The sequence below is a fragment of the Pelophylax lessonae genome (genome assembly GCF_965119305.1).
Source record: "Pelophylax lessonae genome assembly, chromosome: 9".
NCBI lineage: Eukaryota > Metazoa > Chordata > Amphibia > Anura > Ranidae > Pelophylax > Pelophylax lessonae.
The window spans coordinates 229,750,261-229,771,627 of record NC_138776.1 but is presented as its reverse complement, the minus strand read 5'-3'; the positions used below and the strand labels follow the sequence as shown (position 1 = coordinate 229,771,627).

The following is a 21,367-nucleotide window of genomic DNA, read 5'->3' as shown; positions in this document are numbered from 1 at the left end:
CCTCTTAGTCATCACTATTGGGATGTCCCAAAGCAGTGTAGACATGAGGGGTGGGAGACGCAACTGTAGAAAAGGCCACGCAGTACCCACATCAGAGAAAGGAACCTTACACGCACAGTAAGAGAACCTTCTGGGCAACAGAAAAAGGCTCAACAGGAGCAACAGCCCAGGAAAGCAAATACCCCAGGGGATAAAACAACCCCAACAGTCAGGGACCCACAACAAAACGAGGGTCCCTTATGGCACTGCCGCACTGAGAACTTTGCGGCCAAAGGAAGCATCAGCTGATGCCAGAACATCCACCTTATAGAATTTTGAAAAGGTGTGCACCGACGACCAAGTCGCAGCCCTTGCACACCTGGGCCACCGAGGCTCGACGCCAGTAAGCCCAGGACACACTCAAAGATCTGGTAGAGTGCGCCTTCACAGGGAAGGGTGGAACCCGTTCCTTCAAAGCATAGGCCTGTTCAATGGTCTGTCTGATCCATTTGGCAATGGTCGCTGCAGACGCAGCCATGCCCTTCCGAGGCCCCTCAGGAAGGACAAAGAGGGAATCCGTCTTCCGAAAGGACTCCGTAGACGACAGGTAAACCCTGATCGCCCTGACAACATCCAAGGAATGCAAAGCAACCTCCTTAGGATGCTTAGGCTTCGTACAAAGCGAAGTCAGGATAGTGTCCTCATTAAGGTGGAACTCAGAGACCACCTTAGGAAGAAAAGACGAATGTGGTCGCAAGACCACCTTATCCTTGTAAATGATCAAGTAAGGAGAGCGGCAAGACAAAGCCGCCAGTTCCGATACTCTGCGAGCCAAAGTGATCGCCACTAAAAAGGCAACCTTCTTAGACAGCAGAGGCAAAGATATCTCCCGGATGTTTTCAAAGGGAGCACGCTGTAACACGGACAGAACCAAGTTCAAGTCCCATGGAGGTAAAGGCTCCCTCCTGGGAGGAGCCAAATGTCGCACACCTTGAATGAAGGTGCGAATTAAGGAATGAGACGCCACAGGGCGTTGGAAAAGAATAGCCAGTGCAGACAACTGGACCTTTATCGTGGCCAGCGCCAGGCGCTGGTCCACCCCAGACTGGAGGAAAGCCAACACTCTCAACAGCGAGTACGAGCGAGGGGAGAACCCCCTGGACTCACACCAGGTGAAGTAAGCTTTCCAGGTACGGTAATAAATTTTACCAGACGAGGTTTTCCTAGCTTTGATCAGAGTAGGAATGACCTCAGGGGAGAGACCCCTGTCTCTCAGGACCTGGGTCTCAACAGCCAGGCCGTTAAAGCCAGCGACTGTAAAGCACGATGGAAGATCGGTCCCTGAGACAGTAGATCTTCCCGCATTGGCAGCCGCCAAGGAGGCACCACTGCCAGGTGAACAACGTCGGCGTACCAGGACCAGCGTGGCCAGTCCGGCGCTACCAGAATCACCAGGTGCGGTTCCGAGGCTAGCCTGCAAAGGAACCTGGACAACAACTGAATCGGAGGAAAGGCATACATCAGATGATACTGATGCCAAGGGGCCACCAATGCATCCGAGGCGACTGCCAGAGAATCGCACAGTCTTGCCACGAACCTTTCCACCTTGTGGTTCAACCAAGACGCGAACAGATCCACGTCCGGGGATCCCCCACTTCGCACACCGCATTTGGAAGACCTCCGAGTGCAGGGACCATTCCCCCTGATCCAGGGTCTGGCGGCTCAGATAGTCGGCCTGCCACTTCACACGGAATGTGAACTGCTGAAATCACCGGGACATGAGTCTCGGCCCAAGACAGAATGTCGGTCACCTCCTGGGCCGCCCAGGCACTCCTGGTGCCCCCTTGGTGGTTGATGTAAGCCATCGCGGTAGCATTGTCCGTCTGTACCTGAACCAAACAGGCCCAAAGACGATCCAACCATTGGAAGAGACAGAGTTTGATCGCTCTCAATTCCAATATGTTGATCAGAAGGGAGGATTCCTCCCCCGACCAAGTGCCCTGGGCAGACAACAGGCTGGCATCCGTGGTAATCACCGTCCACAGCAACGGATGGAAGGATTTTCCTTCTGACACAGCCAGGACTGAAGCCACCACAGAAGATCCGTTCTGGTCCAGCGACTCAATGAGACACTCAGATCCAAGGACTTAGGTAGTCTGTCCCACCTGGCCAGGATCTCCGCTTGAAGAGACCATGTGTGAAACTGAGCAAAGGGTATCACCTCGAAGGCTGACACCATCAACCCCAGGGACCGCATGCAGGTCCTGAGTGACGAGGACGGCCTGTCCCTGAGGGACCTGATCTTGTCCTGTAAGGTCCGGAGCTTGTCCTCCAGCAAGAACACCTTCGTCTGAGCAGAGTCCAGAACCATTCCCATATAAGGAAGACGAACCGAAGGAGACAAGGTCGACTTCTGCACGTTGATGGTCCATCCGAACTCCTGGAGTGTCTGTACCGTAGTGGACAGATCGCACAGCAGGTCCTGGCGGACACTCGACCTTAAGAGGAGATCGTCCAGATATCCCAAGACCGCAATGCCCTGAGCCCTTAGCAGGCCCAGAACAGGCGCCAGCACTTTGGTAAAGACCCTTGGAGCCGAAGCGAGACCGAAAGGTAACACCACAAACTGATAGTGGTCCTCTGCTATTGCGAACAGAAGGTACCTCTGGTGATCCTCGAAAATGGGGATGTGTAGGTACGCATCCGTCAGGTCTATAGAGGCCAAGAATTCCCCTGGACTCAGGGAGGCCACCACCGAGCAGAGAGATTCTATACGGAACTTTCGAACGCGCAAGAAGCGGTTCAGAGCTTTCAGGTCCAGAATAGGATGCACCTTGCCCACCTTTCTGGGCACAGTGAACAGATTGGAATAAAACCCCCGAAACCTGTCCCGATGAGGCACCGGGACAATCACCCCCTGGGCAAGGAGGCCCTGCACCGCTTGATGCAGGTCCTGCAGGCGCCCTGGGGTCAAATGAAGATTTGAGGGAAAAAATCTGTCCGCCGGCCGAGAAAGGAATTCAATCTTGTACCCTGATCGAATGATTTCCTGAACCCACCTGTCCGGAATTCGGAGCAGCCAAGGTTGGAGGAAACCGCGCAAACATCCCCCCACCCCATAAACGGATGAGGGCACCCCTTCAGGCAGAGGCGGATTGACCCGCCGCACCGGCATTGCCGGACTTCTGCTTGCACGCCCAGGGCTTCTTCTGGCTACCTTGGCCCTTAAAGGGCTTGCCCTTGGTTTGATTCCGAAAGGCATGAAAGGACCCCTGATTGGGTCGAGGGGCGGAACCCCGCTTGCCACGAAAGGACTTGTTCTTCGGGTTCTGGGGCAGCATGGTGCTCTTGCCCCCCGTGACACCTTTTGCCAAGGTATCCAACGCCTCGCCGAAAAGGTGAGAACCAGCATAGGGAAAATCGGCAACTGTTTTCCGTGATGTCTGGTCAGCCGACCAGCTCTTCAGCCAGATCAGTCGACGGTTAAACACTAGATAGGCGTGCTACCAAAGGGGCCTCATTTAAGGCCGCATCGCTCAAATACACGACTCCTTGGTGAATTTGATCCACCATAGCCAGCGTGGCAGGGGGGGCAGAATCAGACGCGAGGTTGCACCTAAGTCCAATCTGCCACCGCCTGAGCCACCAGAACGGACGCGAAAACAGGTTTGAGCAAGGAACCCGCCACCATGTAGGAATGGCGGCTAGAGACTCCAACCTTCTGTCCGTGGGATCCCAGAAAACCGGGGTCTCCTCAGTAGGAATCAAGGTAGCCTTGTTTAACACGGCCACAGTGTGATCCACCTGTGGAGGCACACTACCATCGCAATTCCGTAGCCAGCACAAAGGGATAAAGCAATTTAAACCGACTAGGAACCATGAATGGACATTTTAAAGCGTGCCACAGTTCATTCACAGTGTAATGAAATTCAGCAGGGCAGGGAAAAACCTGCGCCGACTTGCGGGTCCTGGGTGTACCAAAAGAGGACACAATGCCCGGAGGTCTGGGCTCATCCTCCAAATGTAGTGTTTCCTTTACAGAAACAATCAATTCATCCATGGTCGCGCGTTCTTCAGGCGACCCCAGGGGAGAAACATCAACCCCCTCCACCTCCGCCTCCCCCTCAGACCCCAGAGGGTCCAAGGATGAGCGAGACCCTGAAAAGGGCACGCCCGCTGCAGCAGCCACATCACCATCTGAATCAGAGGAGATAGATAATCTGGGTCTCTTCCTAGCAGCACGTTAAGCCATCAGAACCTCCATTTTGGACACTAAAGACGCCACTATGGCGGCCAAATCAGGTATAACAGGGACCCCAGCAGGACTGGGGTCCCCCACCAGAGCTGGAGGGAATTTGCTGTCCTGAGATTCCATTGCCCAAGATAAAAACCAACAGTGCAATAAAAGGTACAGGCCCTTTAAAATCGCTGCGGAGTGCGCAGCCCACCGCTATATGTATAGTGACTAAAGACCCCCAAAAAGGAGAAGAAACTGAGCCAGGAATGACACAACAGAAAGTTATGGAAGAGACAGCCTGCAGAGCCCCACAGAGTGTTACCACATCGATCACTGCTTCAGAGGAAAAAGGAAGTGAGGTCAGAAGAGGCTGAACTATAAGCTGTAATGACCCAGGGAAAATGGCTGCCCATATAAATGAATGGGAGGCTTTGGGAAAATGGCAGCCAAACGTGCTCGAAATGATCGGTCTGCCACACGCAAGATGGCGCCGGATGGCGCCAAAACAGCATGTAATGTAGCCCATAGTGAAGCCAGACATGCCTGCCCATATTAAAGATGGCGGACCGCTCGGTTTTACCCCGCTACGGCCGCCACACACATCGTCTGCACCCCCAGTAAAAAACACTGAAGTGACACAGGGGAAGGGGCCCCCAACAATACACAGCACAGCAGCACATGTACAAAAAAGACCCCTGCAGGGATCGCCACAGGGAGCCCCACACAGGCACAGACGGGGGACACACAGCAACACAGGACTGCCACCCCAGACAGAGGCCCCACACAGAAGTACTTACCTGTACCATATGGCGTGGGATGCCTCTATGAACGGAAAGCTGCTGTCCTCATCTGACAGGGAATGCCGCTTGCCAAGGACAGGACACTGCAGCAACGCAGATGTGTCCAGTGAGGTAGCCACCTCACAGGCTGCATCCCCGCTGCAAGCAGGGATGGGTCGTTCATAATGCCAGGACGAACACATGGCTGAACGCTCGATGGCGGGCTGCGGGTCCCTCTGACCCTCTGCCCTGGAGAACCAGGGCGGTCAGTCCGATTTCCAGCTCCGCAAGAATCCATCTTCATCCGAAGAATCGACTAAAACTACAGCTGACAAAATAAACAGCTAGAATATCAAAGAAAAAACTGACATTTTCAAAGAAAATCAAAGAAAAAAAGATTAGAAAGGCTGAGACTGTAGCCCCAGCATAGGGAAAGCCTACCTACTCCTGACGCTAGGCAGAAACAAACTGAGTTGGGAGTGATCACTGCAGGGGGGTATTGACCAGTGGGACAGCCCCCATGGGTGTGTCTATGCAAATGCTTTTGTTCTTTTGACTAAGTCTTATGCCTAGCTACTCCTGCGGAGCAGAAGTCAATACCCAATAGTGATGACTTAGAGGTGGTGGCGACTGTCGGAGGACGTAAGAGAAACAGCTGTGCACAGACGCTCCCCATCCAACCTGATGAAGATTGAGATCCTGCAAAAAAAAAATGGGCGAACTGCCCAAAAATAAAATGTGCCAAGCTTGTAGCATCATACTCAAAAAGACTTGAGGCTGTAACTGGTGCCAAAGGTGCTTCAACAAAGTATTGAGCAAAGGCTATGAATACTTATGCACATGTTTTTACTAAATTTGCAAAGGTTTCAAACAAACTTCTTTCACATTGTCATTATAGTATATGGTTTGTAGAATTTTTAGGAAAATAATGATTTTTTCTATTTTGGAATAAGGCTGTAACATAACAAAAATGTGGAAAAAGTGAAGCGCTGTGAATACTTTCCAGATGCGCTGTATTTTCAAAGTCTGCTTTGTGCAGCTGGGAGCCCCTGAACACAGGGTTTGGCCATACAGCAAACTGGCTATTTGGCCAAGTCCTTATGTCACCTGATATGCCCTGGTTAAACTTCTAGTTTTCTATATGGCAACATTGATGTCAAAATCCTATTGAATCTAAGAAGTGCCAAGCTATAAGATATTACACCAGCACTTGAACACCTAATATGACAAGTGTTTTCTGGGGCAATTCTGTTTTATGAAGGAATGAAACAAGAATCAGAGTGACAGCCCTTTCACAGGTCAGCAATATCATCTTGAAAATAAATAATCTGACCACTTTCCTTTAAAAAGAGGACTTCCGCCCCCAGGAAAAAAAAAAAAAAGTCAGCAGCTACAAATACTGTAGCTGCTGACTTTTAAATATTAGAAGTTACATGTCCAGGGATCCCGCGATGTTGGCACCCAAAGCCGATTTTCCCATCGGCTCTCGGGTGCTGCCGCCGCCATTCAGGGTAAGAGAAAAAATCTGGTTTCCTACTGCACATGCGCGAAGCATGCTGCGCATTCTAATTGGCCCGGCGGCAGAGGAAGGAGAAGGGGTGGGGCCGAACTGTGAGGGGCAGCGCTGTCTCCTGGAAGTGAGGAAGGGTACCTGTCAAAAACAGATACCCGTTCCCCCCCTCCCCCCTGAAAGGTGCCAAATATGGCACCAAAGGGGGAGGAAGCATATAAGCGGATGTTCCACTTTTGGGTGGAACTCCGCTTTAAGCGGCCAAACCAAACATCACAAGCAGAAGGTTCCTCATGAAAACTGCTGATCCAGCTCCTGTCAAAATGCCTGCATGTTGCTACAGAAGCATAAAACAGAAATGAAACCCCTATGATATCAGACTCTTCAGCATAACTATATCACTAAAAATGTAAAATTCTAATCTAAGCTAAAACATAACGAATGAGGTGTGAGAATTTGATTTTAGGGTCTGAACAGAGAAAATAACTGAATTTTTGTAAAATCTTACCGTAAAATTCCTTTCTCTGAGTCCTCCGACAGTCGCCATCCACTCATATAGTCTTCACCAATGAGTCTTTCCGTGGTAAGCGGGGCCCTGCTTTTAAACCTAATCAGGGGTCCTTTCGTGCTTTCAAGGCACAGAACAAGGGTAAACCTTTCAAGGGCCAAGGTGGCCAGCGAAAGCCCTGGGCGGGCAAACAGAAATCAGGCCACACCGGTGCAGCAGGTCAGTCCGCCTCGGCCTGAAGGGACGCCCCCACCCGTTTCAGGGGTGGGGGGACGTTTGCGCGGTTTCCTCCAACCTTGGCTGCTCCAAATTCCGGACAGGTGGGTTCAGGAAATCATTTGATCGGGGTACAAGATCGAATTCCTTTACCAGCCGGCGGACAGATTCTTTCCCTCAAATCTTCATTTGACCCCAGAGCGTTTACGAGACCTGCATCGGGCGGTGCAGGATCTCCTTGCCCAGGGGATGATCGTCCCGGTGCCTCATCAGGCTAGATTTCGGGGTTTCTACTCGAATCTGTTTACTGTGCCCAGAAAGGAGGGCAAGGTGCGTCCTATTCTGGACTTGAAAACTCTGAACTGTTTTGTGTGCGTACGCAATTTTCGGATGGAGTCTCTCCGTTTGGTGGTGGCCTCCCTGAGCCTGGGAGAATTCCTGGCCTCTATCGGTCTGAAGAATGCGTATCTGCACATCCCCATTTTCGAGGGCCATCAGAGGTACCTCCGATTCGCTATCGCGGAGGAACACTATCAGTTCGTGGCATGACCTTTTGGTCTCGCCTCGGCTCCAAGGGTTTTTACCAAAGTGTTGGCGCCTGTTCTGGGCCTGTTACGGGTACAAGGAATTTCGGTTCTGGAATATCTGGACGGTCTCTTGTTAAGATCGAGTGCCAGCCAGAGTCTGTTGCGCTTCAGGAGTTCGGTTGGACCATCAACATTCAGAAGTCGACCTCGTCTCCTTCGGTTCGTCTCCCATATTTGGGAATGGTTCTGGACTCTGCTCAAGCAAAGGCGTTTCTGCCGGAGGACAAGCTACGGACCCTGCAGAACGAGATCAGGTCCCTCAGGGACAACTAATCCTCGTCACTCAGGATCTGTATGCGGTCCCTGGGGTTGATGGTGTCGGCCTTCGAGGCGATACCATTTGCACAGTTTCACACGTGGTCTCTCCAAGCGGAGATTCTGACCGTATGGGACAGACGGCCTCAGTCCTTGAACTTGAGAGTGTCTCTGAGTTGCCAAACCAGAAGGGATCTTCTGTGGTGGCTTCAGTCTCCGACTGTCGGAAGGAAAATCTTTCCAGCCGTTACTATGGACGGTGATTACCACAGATGCCAGCCTGTCGGGCTGGGGTGGCGTCCTGGGCAATCTGTCTGCCCAGGGCACTTGGTCGGAGGAGGAGTCCTCCCTTCCGATCAACATTTTGGAATCGAGAGCGATCAGACTATGCCTGCTCCAATGGTCGGATTGTCTTCAGGGTCGCCCTGTACGGGTGCAGACGGACAATGCCACCGCAGTGGCTTACATCGATCAAGGGGGCACCAAGAGTGCCCGGGCGGCCCAGGAAGTGACCAGTATCCTGTCTTGGGCCGAGACTCATGTCCTGGCGATAATCGGCAGTTCACATTCCGGGTGTGGAGAATTGGCAGGCCGATTACCTGAGCCGCCAGACCCTGGACCAGGGGGAATGGTACCTGCACCCGGAGGTTTCTCGCATGCTGTGTGCGGAATGGGGATCCCTGGATGTGGATCTGTTCGCATCTCGGCTAAACAACAAAGTGGAAAGGTTCGTGGCAAGAACGCGCGATCCTCTGGCGGACGCCTCGGATGCGCTGGTGGCGCCTTGGCATCAGTATCGTCTGATGTATGCCTTTCCTCCGATTCAGTTGTTGTCCAGGTTCCTTCGCAGGTTGGCGTCGGAACCGACGTTGGCGATTCTGGTGGCGCCGGACTGGCCACGCCAGTCCTGGTACGCGGACATCGTTCACCTAGCCGTAGAGCCTCCTTGGCGGCTCCCAATGCAGGAAGATATTCTGTCTCAGGAACCGATCTTCCATCCTGCTTTACGGTCGCTGGTTTTAAACGGCATGGCTGTTGAAAGCCAGGGTCTCTCCTCAGAGGTCATTCCTACTTTAATCAAAGCTAGAAAAGCCTAGTCTGGTAAGATTTATTACCGTACGTGGAAAGCTTATTTTGCCTGGTGTGAGTCCAGGGGCTTGTCGTCTCCTTCTTACTCTGTGGCGAGAGTGTTGGCTTTCCTCCAGTCTGGTGTGGAATAGCGACTTGCGCTGGCCACGATTAAGGGCCAGGTGTCGGCACAGGCTGTCCTTTTTCAACGCCCCGTGGCGTCTCATTCTTTAATTCGCACCTTCATTCAAGGTGTGCGTCACTTGGCTCCTCCCCGGAGGGCGCTTTTACCTACATGGGACTTGAACTTGGTTCTGTCCGTGCTACAGAGTCCTCCCTTTGAAAACATCAGGGAGATATCGTTGCCTCTGCTGTCTAAAAAGGTTGCTTTTCTCGTGGCGATCACTTCAGCTCGTAGAGTGTCGGAGTTGTCTTGCCGCTCTCCTTACCTAGTGGTTCACAAGGATAAGGTGGTCTTGCGACCTGATCCGTCCTTTCTTCTTAAGGTGGTTTCGGATTTTCACCTTAATGAGGACATTGTTTCGCCTTCGCTCTGTGTGAAGCCTAAGCATCCTAAGGAGGTTGCTTTGCACTCCTTGAATGTTGTCAGGGCGATCGGGGTTTACCTGTCATCCACTGAATCCTTTCGTAAATCGGATTCCCTCTTTGTCCTTCCTGAGGGACCTTGGAAGGGTAAGGCTGCGTCTGTGGCGACCATTGCCAAATGGATCAGACAGACAATTGTTCAGGCCTATGCTTTGAAGGAACGAGTTCCGCCCTTCCCTGTAAAGGCGCACTCTACCAGGTCGGTGAGTACGTCCTGGGCCTTCCGACATCAGGCTTCGGTGGCCCAGGTGTGCGAGGCTGCGACTTGGTCGTCAGTGCACACCTTCTCAAAATTTAAAAAAATTGATGTTCTGGCATCAGCTGATGCCTCCTTTGGTCGCAAAGCTCTCTGTGCAGCAGTGCCATAAGGGACCCTGTTTTTTTTTTTTGTGAGCCCCTGGCTGTTGGGGTTGTTTATACCCTCTGGTTATTTGCTTTCCTGGGTTGTTGCTCCTGTTGAGCCTTTTTTGTTGCCCAGAAGGTCCCCTTACTGTGTAAGGTTCCTTTCTCTGATGTGGGTACTGCGTTGCCTTTTCTACGGTTGCGTCTCCCACCCCTCATGTCTACACTGCTTTGGGACATCCCATTGGTGAAGACTGTATGAGTGGGCGGCGACTGTCGGAGGACGTAAGAGAAAACTGAATTTTTGTAAAATCTTACCGTAAAATTCCTTTCTCTGAGTCCTCAGACAGTCGCCGCCCCCCGCCCCTCTTTTGGGGTTCTTGTGCACTTAACTGCTTGCTACCAAACTGAGTTGGGATGGCTTACAGGGGGGTATTGACCAGTGGGACAGCCCCCATGGGTGTGTCTATGTTAATGCTATTGCTTTAACAAGTCTTATGCCTAGCTACTCCTGGGGAGAGGAAGTCAATACCTTTGCTTGAGCAGAGTCCTGAACCATTCCCAAATATGGGAGACGAACCGAAGGAGACAAGGTCCACTTCTGAACGTTGATGGTCCAACCGAACTCCTGAAGCGTCTGTACCGTGGTTGACAGATCGCGCAACAGACTCTGGCTGGCACTTGATCTTAACAGGAGATCGTCCAGATATCCCAGAACTGAAATGCCTTGTGCCCGTAACAGGCACAGAACAGGCGCCAACACTTTGGTAAAAACCCTTGGAGCCAAAGCGAGACCAAAAGGTCATGCCACAAACTAATAGTGTTCCTCGGCGGTAGCGAATCGGAGGTACCTCTGATGGCCCTCGAAAATGGGGATGTGCAGATACGCATACTTCAGATCGATAGAGGCCAGGAATTCTCCCAGGCTCAGGGAGGCCACCACCGAACGGAGAGACTCCATCCAAAACTTGCGAACGCCCACAAAGCGGTTCAGAGTTTTCAAGTCCAGAATAGGACACACCTTGCCCTCCTTTCTGAGCACAGTGAACAGATTCGAGTAGAAACCCCGAAATCTGTCCAGATGAGGCACCGGGACGATCACCCCCTGGGCAAGGAGATCCTGCACCACCCGATGCAGGTCTCGCAAACGCTCTGGGGTCAAATGAAGATTTGAGGGAAAGAATATGTCTGCCAGCCGGTAAAGGAATTCGATCTTGTACCCCGATCGAATGATTTCCTGAACCCACCTGTCCGGAATTCGGAGCAGCCAAGGTTGGAGGAAACCGCGCAAACGTCCCCCCATCCCTGAAACGGGTGAGGGCGTCCCTTCAGGCCGAGGCGGACTGAGCCGCCGCACCGGGGTAGCCGGATTTCTGTTTGCCCGCCCAGGGCTTTCGCTGGCCACCTTGGCCCTTGAAAGATTTACCCTTGTTCTGTGCCTTGAAAGCACGAAAGGACCCCTGATTAGGTTTAAAAGCAGGGCCCCGCTTACCGCGGAAAGACTCATTGGTGAAGACTGTATGAGTGGGTGGCGACTGTCGGAGGACGTAAGAGAAATGTGCATTTCCTCTATATTAAGCCTTAATTACTCACCTGTATTGATATCTGGAGAGAAATCATCTTCATCAATCTTAAGACGGTCATTATGGGCACGGAGTGCTGGATCTGAATCAACCACCACAATATTTATAGCTTCCTCCTAAAAACAAACAAAAAGCAGAATTTGAAAAAGTTGTCAAAAAATGTAAGAGAAACAAGCCCGATGCATGGAGGCCCCACCTCGCAACTTGATAGGTTCACCTTTAGCAACATGTTACAACCATATTCTTTTTTTTAAAGATATATTCATTCAATTTTCCAAGCAAAAAAAAACAAAACAATTAGTATTAACACAAAGAATATCTGCGCTTGGATAAATGTATGTTAGCAGCTAGCACCAATAGGCTGACTACACACCATAAAAGATATATATATATATATATATATATAATACAAAGGAAGGCGTATCGCTAACCAGAACTTCAAAATAAGTCTCCAATACAAAAGTCTCATAAAAAGACCAAATTATTATATAGGATTTATATAGCACCGACAGTTTACGCAGCGCTAATATGAAATTGATGGTGTAGAATCCCCACACCAGCTTCTGTAATAAAAAAAAAAAAAAAAAGAAGATGTACATGCACACTTATCACCACTGTTCGGGGGGAAAGCCTGCTTGCTGAAACCAGTTGACCCCTTCAAAATATAGAAAGGTCAACCGCAGCATGGTAGGAATCTAGGGCCAGATGAGACAGCAAAAATCCCGCTATAATCCTTGCATCATCCATCAATGCAGGCCACTGTATTGTGAAGGTCTTATAGCCATCTAACAGGAGGATCCACGCTTCCAAAGATATGGGCAAGACCATCGATGATACCTCAGGGGGTGGTAAAAACCATAGTACAACACGTCTGAGAAGCTAAAGCCACTATTTATTTAGGGGAATTACACTCACATGTGATAAGATCAGAAAAAGCACAACAAACAAATTTCAAAGATGGCTGCAGCAAGGGCTTGATAAATTTGCTTGAAATCTAGGAGCCAGCTAAAAAAGATGGGAGCCAGTTTTTTTTCACGCATGCCGAATGGCCAGTTTCTGTCGCATCGGCTGCCACAAATGGGCCCAATTTTTTTTTTTTTTTTACGGGCCCAATTTTTAACGAGCCAGCTGATGTTGCCCGGCATTCTACCTGTGTGTACTTGGTTCACTTCTTCTGAGAGATTAAAAGGAGCACTCCAACACAATTGACCACTTCAGTGATTTGAACATATATGCATTGGCATGTGTATGTAAACCAACACACACTACAGTAAAAATGGACATTCCCCGCTTTAGTGGAATAAGTGCAGCACTATGATTGGTGTTTAAAACAAACAGTTAACTGTAAAGGATGCATATAAATGACTCCTAGAACACAAAATAAATGTTAAAACAAATTAATAACTTGGTGCATACATTCAAATACATAGATACCAGAACAGCGTGATGGTACATAAAAATGTACTGTGGCAATAATTAGTTTAGTGTAAAGAAAGAAAAATCAATAAAATTAAAAAGTCCAAATCTGTGTCTAAACCGTGGAAAACATCTTCAAAAGTGTGATCCAAGCGGGTATTGCGTATAATTGTAAGTGAGCCAACCACTACCAACATAAAAGGAGGCTTACCAGAAGGAATGGAACCAAATTAGCATACACCAAATGGGTCAACAGTAGCAGTGGTACAGTTGTGCTCATAAGTTTACATACCCTGGCAGAATTTATGATTTCTTGGCCATTTTTCAGAGAATATGAATGATACCACTAAAACTTTTCTTTCACTCATGGTTAGTGTTTGGCTGAAGCCATTTATTATCAATCAACTGTGTTTACTCTTTTTAAATCATAATGACAACAGAAACTACCCAAATTACCTTGATCAAAAATTTACATACCCCAGTTCTTAATACCGTGTATTGCCCCCTTTAACATCAATGACAGCTTGAAGTCTTTTGTGACATTTGTGGATGAGGCTCTTTATCTTCTCAGATGGTAAACATGCCCATTCTTCCTGCCATAAAGCCTCCAGTTCCTGTAAATTCTTGGGCCATCTTTGAAATCTCCCCAGTGTGACTAAATAATATTGAGGTCAGGAGACTGAGATGGCCACTCCAGAACCTTCACTTTATTCTACTGTAGCCAATGACAGGTCGACCTCGCCTTGTATTTAGGATCATTGTCATATTGGAATGTCCAAGTATGTCCCATGCGCAGCTTCTGGGCTGATGAATGCAGATATTACCCAAGTATTTTTCGATAACATACTGCATTCATCTTGCCATCAATTCTGACCAAATATCCTGTGCTTTTGTAGCTCAAACATCCCCAAAACATTAGCGATCCACCTCTGTGTTTCACAGTAGGAATGGTGTACCTTTCATCATAGGCGTTGTTGACTCCTCTCTAAATGTAGTGTTTATAGTTGTTGGCAAAAAGCTAAATTTTGGTCTCATCACTCCAAATTACTTTGTGCCAGAAGGTTTGAAGCTGGTCTCTGTGCTGTTTGGCATATTGTAAGCGGGATACTTTGTGGCATTTGCTTAGTAATGTCTTTTTTCTGGCGACTCGACCATGCAGCCCATATTTCTTCAAGTCACTCCGTATTGTGCATCTTGAAACAGCCACACTACATGTTTTCAGAGAGTCCTGTATTTCACCTGAAGTTATTTGTGGGTTTTTCTTTGAATTGCGAACAATTGTCCTGGCAGTTGTGGCTGAAATTTTAGTTGGTCTACCTGACCGTGGTTTGGTTTCAACAGAATCCCTCATTTTCCACTTCTTAATTAGAGTTTAAACACTGCTGATTGGCATTCTCAATTCCTTGGATATCTTTTTATATCCTGTTTTATACAGTTCAACTACCTTTTCCCGCAGATCCTTTGACAATTCTTTTTCTTTCCCCATGACTCAGATCCAGAAACGTCAGTGCAGCACTGGATGAAAGATGCAAGGGTCTGTCAGGAGTCCAGAAACAAATTTACCTTTTAGGCCCCTTTCACACAGTAAGTCCGTCAAACGGACTCCGCTTTTCTCAGCGGCGGATCGATCCGCCGATCCCCCGCTGAGCAGGAGAATGACAGCTGTTCTCTGCACTGTGTGCGGAGACACAGCTGTCACAGCCCCATAGATCTCTATGGGTGAATCGGATGGGAACGGACCGTCGGTCCGTTCTCATCCGATCCCACCCATCCGATCCGCTGGACGGATGGAAAATAGGGTTTCCATCCGTCCAGATTTGACGGATCGGATGTCAGCGGACATGTCTCCGCTGACATCCGATGCCCCATAGAGATGCATGGAGGGACCGTTCAGATCCGCAAAAAAAACGGACAGGCGGATCTGAACGGTCTGCCTGTGTGAAAGGGGCCTTATATATACACACACACACACTAATTACAAGCAAACAGATCACAGGTGAGGATGGTTACCTTTAACCACCTCCCACCCAGCCATTGTACATATACGGCCAGGTGGGAGTCTCGTCCTTCTGATCGGACGTTCCGGGAACGTCCTTCAGAAGGAGCGAGATCGCGCCGCCGCAGGCACGCGCAGCGGCGCGATCTCGATGTGCCTGTGTCCCTCGGACACAGCGCAACAAGATGCGTCAGGAGGGCCCTGTGATTGGCCCTCCTGATCACATGACGGCTGTGTCCAATCACAGCCGTCATGCAATGTAAATACAGCCGTTGTAACGGCTTCGATCTCTTCTCCTCCTGACAGATCCTGTCAGTGAGGAGAAGAAGAGGATCGATACTGGAGCTGGGGGGGGGGGGGGGGATCAGTGAGTATTTATTTTTTTTTTTCAAGGAAGAGAGGGTAGATTGTGGCACAGGATGGCAACTGGACTCCACGGCAAGCATAAACCGCGCCCGCCGCCCATGGCTCAGGACACAGCAATCCAAGCTAACAGCGTGATTAAACAAGGCAGTGCAAATAAACAATTGTAGACATTGTACATAGCATAACCCAATAAACAAAAACATAAACCCCCACCCCCCACCCAGCCCAACACACACCCCAACCAGTGTGGGCATCAATCCCGAAACAACAAAGTCCACAGGCAGCGGCGACCAACAGGCCCGAGCGGCCCCACTAAAAGGCGAGGCCCCCCGGAACCAGCCAGATCCCCGCATGCCCATGAGGGCGAACAATCTCCGAAGAGGGGTCCCATTCCTGGGACACAACAGTGAGCACAAGTCAATATAGCACAATCGCATAGCATGGGCGAAGAGGCCTCCGGGCTAGAAGGCAAAACAAAGAAGTGGGAATAAAAAAACTAAAATCCAAATAAGTCTGTGTCGGCTAGGCAGACAAGTAAAAGAAAAAAGGGGGGGGAGGGGGGGGGGAAACTGGAGCCTGATGAGTCAATAGATCGAAAACAGACCGGGGGTACCCCCAGAAGGGGTACAATCCAAAGGCATGAAGCAGGCAGTGGACCGGGGGAGGCCCCAAGCCCAATCGTCCAAGGCACAAAGGATACGGGAGGGGGGAGCCAGGAGATAGGCCACAGGGGGACACATCAGGCTGAAGCACGTACAGTCATCCTGGGGACACTGGGGCAGGGAAGGGTCAGCAAAGGCAACACTCACGGCAGACGATCCAACCAGGCTATTGCCGCGTCCGGGACTTAAAAAAAATGCACTCTGTCCTCACCAACCACCCGCAGCCTGGCAGGATACAGCATTGCGTATTTAAGGCTGCGGGTCCTGAGACGGCGCTTGACGTCCCCAAACTGACTTCGCTGTTTCTGGACCTCCGCCGAGAAGTCTGGGAACGCCATAATAACGGAATTTTTGTAAAATCTTACCGTAAAATTCCTTTCTCTGAGTCCTCCGACAGTCGCCGCCCCTTCCCAATTCGTCACCAATGGGTATTGACCTTTGCTCCGTAGGAGTAGCTAGGCAACAAGAATTGTTAATACAAAGCTTTTAACATAGACACACCCCTAGGGGCTGTCCCCTCAGTCAATACCTCCCTGCACCAGCATTCCCAACTCAGTTTGGTAGCATAGCAGTAAGAGTACACAAAAACCCCAAAAGAGGGGCGGGGGGCGGCGACTGTCGGAGGACTCAGAGAAAGGAATTTTACGGTAAGATTTTACAAAAATTCAGTTTTCTCTTACGTCCTCTGACAGTCGCCGCCCCTTCCCAATTTGTCACCAATGGGACGTCCCAAAGCAGTGTAGACATGAGGGGTGGGAGACGCAACCGTAGAAAGGCAACGCAGTACCCACATCAGAGAAAGGAACCTTACCAGAGTAAGGGAACCAACTGGGCAACAGGAAAAAAGTGCTCAACAGGAGCAACAATCCCAGGAAAAACAAGCAACCCAGGGGTAAAACACCCCAACAACCAAGGGCCCATGAAAACAAGGGTCCCTAGGAGACCGCCGCACTGAGAACTTTTACGGCCAAAGGAGGCATCAGCCGACGCCTGAACATCCACCTTATAGAATTTTGAGAAAGTGTGACCGGACGACCAAGTCGCCACCTTACACACTTGGGCCACAGAAGCTTGATGCCGGAAAGCCCAAGAGAAACTCAAAGATCTGGTAGAGTGCGCCTTCACAGGAAAAGGAGGAACCTTCCCCTTCAAGGCATAGGCTTGTTCAATGATCTGTCTGATCCATTTGGCGATAGTCGCAGCAGACGCCGCCATGCCCTTCCGAGGTCCCTCAGGAAGGACAAAGAGAATCTGACTTGCGAAAAGATTTAGTGGACGACAGGTAGACCCTGATCGCCAGGACAACATCCAAGGAATGTAAGGCAACCTCCTTCGGATGCTTAGGCTTCGCGCAGAGCGAAGGCAAGACAATGTCCTCATTCAGGTGAAAATCCGATATCCTTTTTGGAAGAAAAGATGGGTTAGGCCGCAGGACCACCTTATCCTTGTGGACCACCAGGTAGGGAGAATTGCAGGACAAAGCTGCCAGCTCCGACACCCTGCGAGCCGAAGTGATCGCCACCAAAAAGGCAACCTTCTTAAACAGAGACAATGAGATCTCCCTGATTTTTTCAAAGGGAGCCTGTTGCAACATGGACAGAACCAAGTTCAAGTCCCATGGAGGTACAGGGTCCCTCTTAGGAGGGGCCAAATGTCGCACCCCCTGAACAAAGGTGCTAACCAATGAATTAGATGCCACAGGGCGTTGAAAGAGAATGGCCAGCGCAGAAATCTGACCCTTAATCATGGCCAGCGCCAAACGCTGGTCCACTCCAGTTTGGAGGAAAGCCAACACTCTCGACACCGAGTACGAGCGAGGGGAATACCCCCTGGACTCACACCAGGCAAAGTAAGCTTTCCAAGTACGGTAATACATTTTACCCGAAGAGGCTTTTCTAGCCTTGATCAAAGTGGGAATGACCTCAGGGGAAAGACCCCTATCCTTCAGGACCTGGCTTTCAACAGCCAGGCCATTAAAGCCAGCGACTGTAAAGCAGGATGGAATATCGGCCCTTGAGACAGGAGATTTTCCCAAAGTGGCAGACGCCAAGGAGCGTCGACTGCCAGATTTACGAGATCCGCGTACCAGGACCGGCGAGGCCAGTCCGGCGCTACCAGAATCACCGTGTGCGGTTCCGAGGCTAACCTGTGAAGAAGCCTGGACAGCAGCTGAATCGGTGGAAAGGCATACATCAGACGATACTGATGCCAGGGCGCTACTAACGCGTCTGAGGCGTCTGCCCGAGGATCGCGCGTTCTTGCCACGAACCTTTCCACCTTGTTGTTCAGACGAGACGCGAACAGGTCCACATCTGGAGAACCCCACTTCGCGCACAACATCTGGAAGACATCCGGGTGAAGGGACCATTCTCCCTGGTCCAGGGTCTGGCGACTCAGATAATCCGCCTGCCAATTCTCCACCCCCGGAATGTGAACTGCCGTTATCGCCGGGACGTGCGTCTCGGCCCAAGACAGGATGTGGGCTACTTCCCGAGCCGCTTGGGCACTCCTGGTGCCCCCTTGGTGGTTGATGTAGGCCACCGCGGTGGCATTGTCCGTCTGAACCCGAACCGGACGGCCCCGAAGCCGGTCCGTCCATCGCAGAAGGCAAAGCTTTATTGCCCTCAATTCCAGAATGTTGATCGGGAGGGAAGACTCCTCCCCCGACCAAGTTCCCTGGGCAGACAGAACGCCCAGAACACCACCTCAGCCCGACAGGCTGGCATCCGTGGTGAGTACCGTCCACGATAATGGACAAAAAGACTTGCCCCCCGACACCGCCGGGGACAGAAGACCCCTTCTGGTGTCCTGGCTCAACGAGATCCGTAGATCCAGGGATCGCGGTCGCCCATCCCACTCGGACAGAATCTCCGCCTGGAGACCCCGCGTGTGAAACTGGACAAAAGGTATCGCCTCGAAAGACGAAACCATTAGACCTAGACATCTCATGCATGTCCGGAGAGACGAGTGTCGGTTGTCCCTGAGGGACCTGACGTCGTCCTGAAGAGTCCGGAGCTTGTCCTCCGGCAGGAAGACCTTCGCTTGGACAGAGTCCAGAATCATTCCCAGATAGGGAAGGCGAACCGAGGGACACAGAGTCGACTTCGGAATGTTTATGGTCCAACCGAACTCCTGCAGAGTCCGTATCGTGGTGGACAGTTCGGTCACCAGGCTCAGACTGGCGTTTGACCTTATCAGGATATCGTCCAGATACCCCAAGACAGCAATGCCCTGTGCTCGCAACAGGGCCAGAACCGGCGCCAGCACTTTGGTAAAAACCCGCGGAGCCGAAGCGAGACCAAAAGGTAAGGCCACGAATTGGTAATGATCCTCCGCAATGGCGAATCGAAGGTACCTCTGGTGACCTTCGAAAATGGGGATGTGTAGGTACGCATCCTTCAGATCGATGGAGGCCATGAATTCCCCCGGACTCAGGGCAGCCACCACCGAGCGCAGGGATTCCATGCGAAACTTGCAAACCCGAACAAAGCGGTTCAGAGCTTTCAAGTCCAGAATCGGACGCACTTTTCCCTCCTTTCTGGGCACAGTGAACAGATTGGAGTAAAACCCCCGAAACCTGTCCCGATGAGGCACCGGGACCACCACCCCCTGGGCTCGCAGGTCCCGCACCGCAAGGTGCAAATCCTGCAAGCGCTCCGGAGAGAGCTGAAGATTTGAGGGAAAAAATCTGCCCGCCGGCCGAGAGAGAAATTTGATCTTGTAACCAGATCGAACGATTTCCTGAACCCACCTGTCCAGAACGCGTGCCAGCCAAGGTTGTAGGAAACCGCGCAGACGTCCCCCCACCCCAGAAACGGGTGAGGGCGCCCCTTCAGGCGGAAGTGGTATGGGAAGTTAAACCGGACTGGCCGGACTTTTGTATCCCTGTCCACGGCTTCTTCTGGGAGCCTTGGCCTCTGAAGGGCTTGCCCTTGGACTGCGACCGAAAGGCACGAAAGGACCCCTGAGAGGGCCTAGACGAGGAATTCCGCTTTCCGCGGAAAGACTTATGCTTGAAGGACTGGGGCAGGAGAGTACTCTTGCCCCCCGTAACCCCTTTGATCAGAGTATCCAAAGCCTTGCCAAAAAGGCGAGACCCCGCATAGGGAAAATCCGCCAGCGTCTTGCGAGACGATTGGTCGACCGACCAATTCTTCAGCCAAATCAGACGACGGTTCAGTACCACCACGCTGGACAGGCGTGCAGCCAAGGGAGCCAAATTCAAGTCCGCATCACACAAGTACATGACACCCTGATGGATCTGGTCCACCATAGCCAACGTGGTAGGCGAAGCGGAATCAGCCGCCAAGGTGCGCCTGAGCATCTTGGTCCAATCAGCAACAGCCTGCGCCGCCATAATGGAAGCAAAAATAGGCTTCAGCATTGAACCAGCCACCATATAGGCATGACGGGCAAGAGACTCTATTCTCCTGTCCGTAGGGTCCCGGAAAACCGGGGTGTCCTCGGAGGGCATCGCAGTAGCTTTGTTCAAAACGGCTACCGCGTGATCCACCGGAGGCGCCACACACCAACGCTCGTCGGTGGCAGGCGCAAACAGATAAAGCAATTTAAACTTATTTGGCACAGTAAAAGGCTTCTTTAAATTGCGCCACTGTTCATTAACAGTATGGTGAAATTCAGCAGGGCAGGGAAAAACCTGCGCTGATTTGAAAGCCCTCTGTGTTCCAAAAGCAGATGTCCTAGCAGGATGAGCAGGCTCATCCTCCAAGTGCAAGGTGTCCTTTATGGAGGCAATCAGCTCATTCATGAGTGCAAGCTCTTCAGGCGAGCCAGGGGGAGAAACATCAACCCCCTACACCTCAGGCTCTCCCTCAGACCCCGCAAGGTCCAAAGATGAGCGGGACCCTGAAAAGGGCACGCCAGCCCCAGCAGCCATATCGCCCTCTGAATCAGAGGAAATGGATAACCTGGCCCTTTTTGCGGATCGTTCAACCAGCAGCATCTGCACCTGAGACACCAAGGAAGCCACTACAGTGGTCAGATCGGCCCCCTCGGGGGGTGCTGCAGCCCCCTGGTCCCCCACCAGGGCGGGGGGAAACTTGCTATCCTGAGAATCCATGCCCCAGTACAGAAAAGCAAGAAAGGTACTTGCCCTTTAAAACCACGGCGAGCGCAGCCCACCGCACACTGCTGTATGCACTGACCCCACAGGGAAAGAAACACTGAGCAAGGAATGACAGGACAGACAGGTAAAAACCTGGAGAGAGCACACCAGACTGCTGCCACCGATCGCTGT

The 21,367-nt window shown here is 51.1% G+C and overlaps 1 protein-coding gene across 1 annotated transcript in view; it reads right to left on the bottom strand.

Annotated features, from left to right (window-relative positions):
- Positions 1 to 21,367, bottom strand: part of LOC309564560 (uncharacterized protein) — a 137,947-nt gene that overhangs the window by 28,092 nt on the left and 88,488 nt on the right. The window contains exon 5 of the mRNA XM_082269206.1: positions 11,681 to 11,786. Coding sequence (XP_082125332.1) covers positions 11,681 to 11,786 — 106 coding nt within the window. The remainder of the gene's footprint in view (positions 1 to 11,680; positions 11,787 to 21,367) is intronic.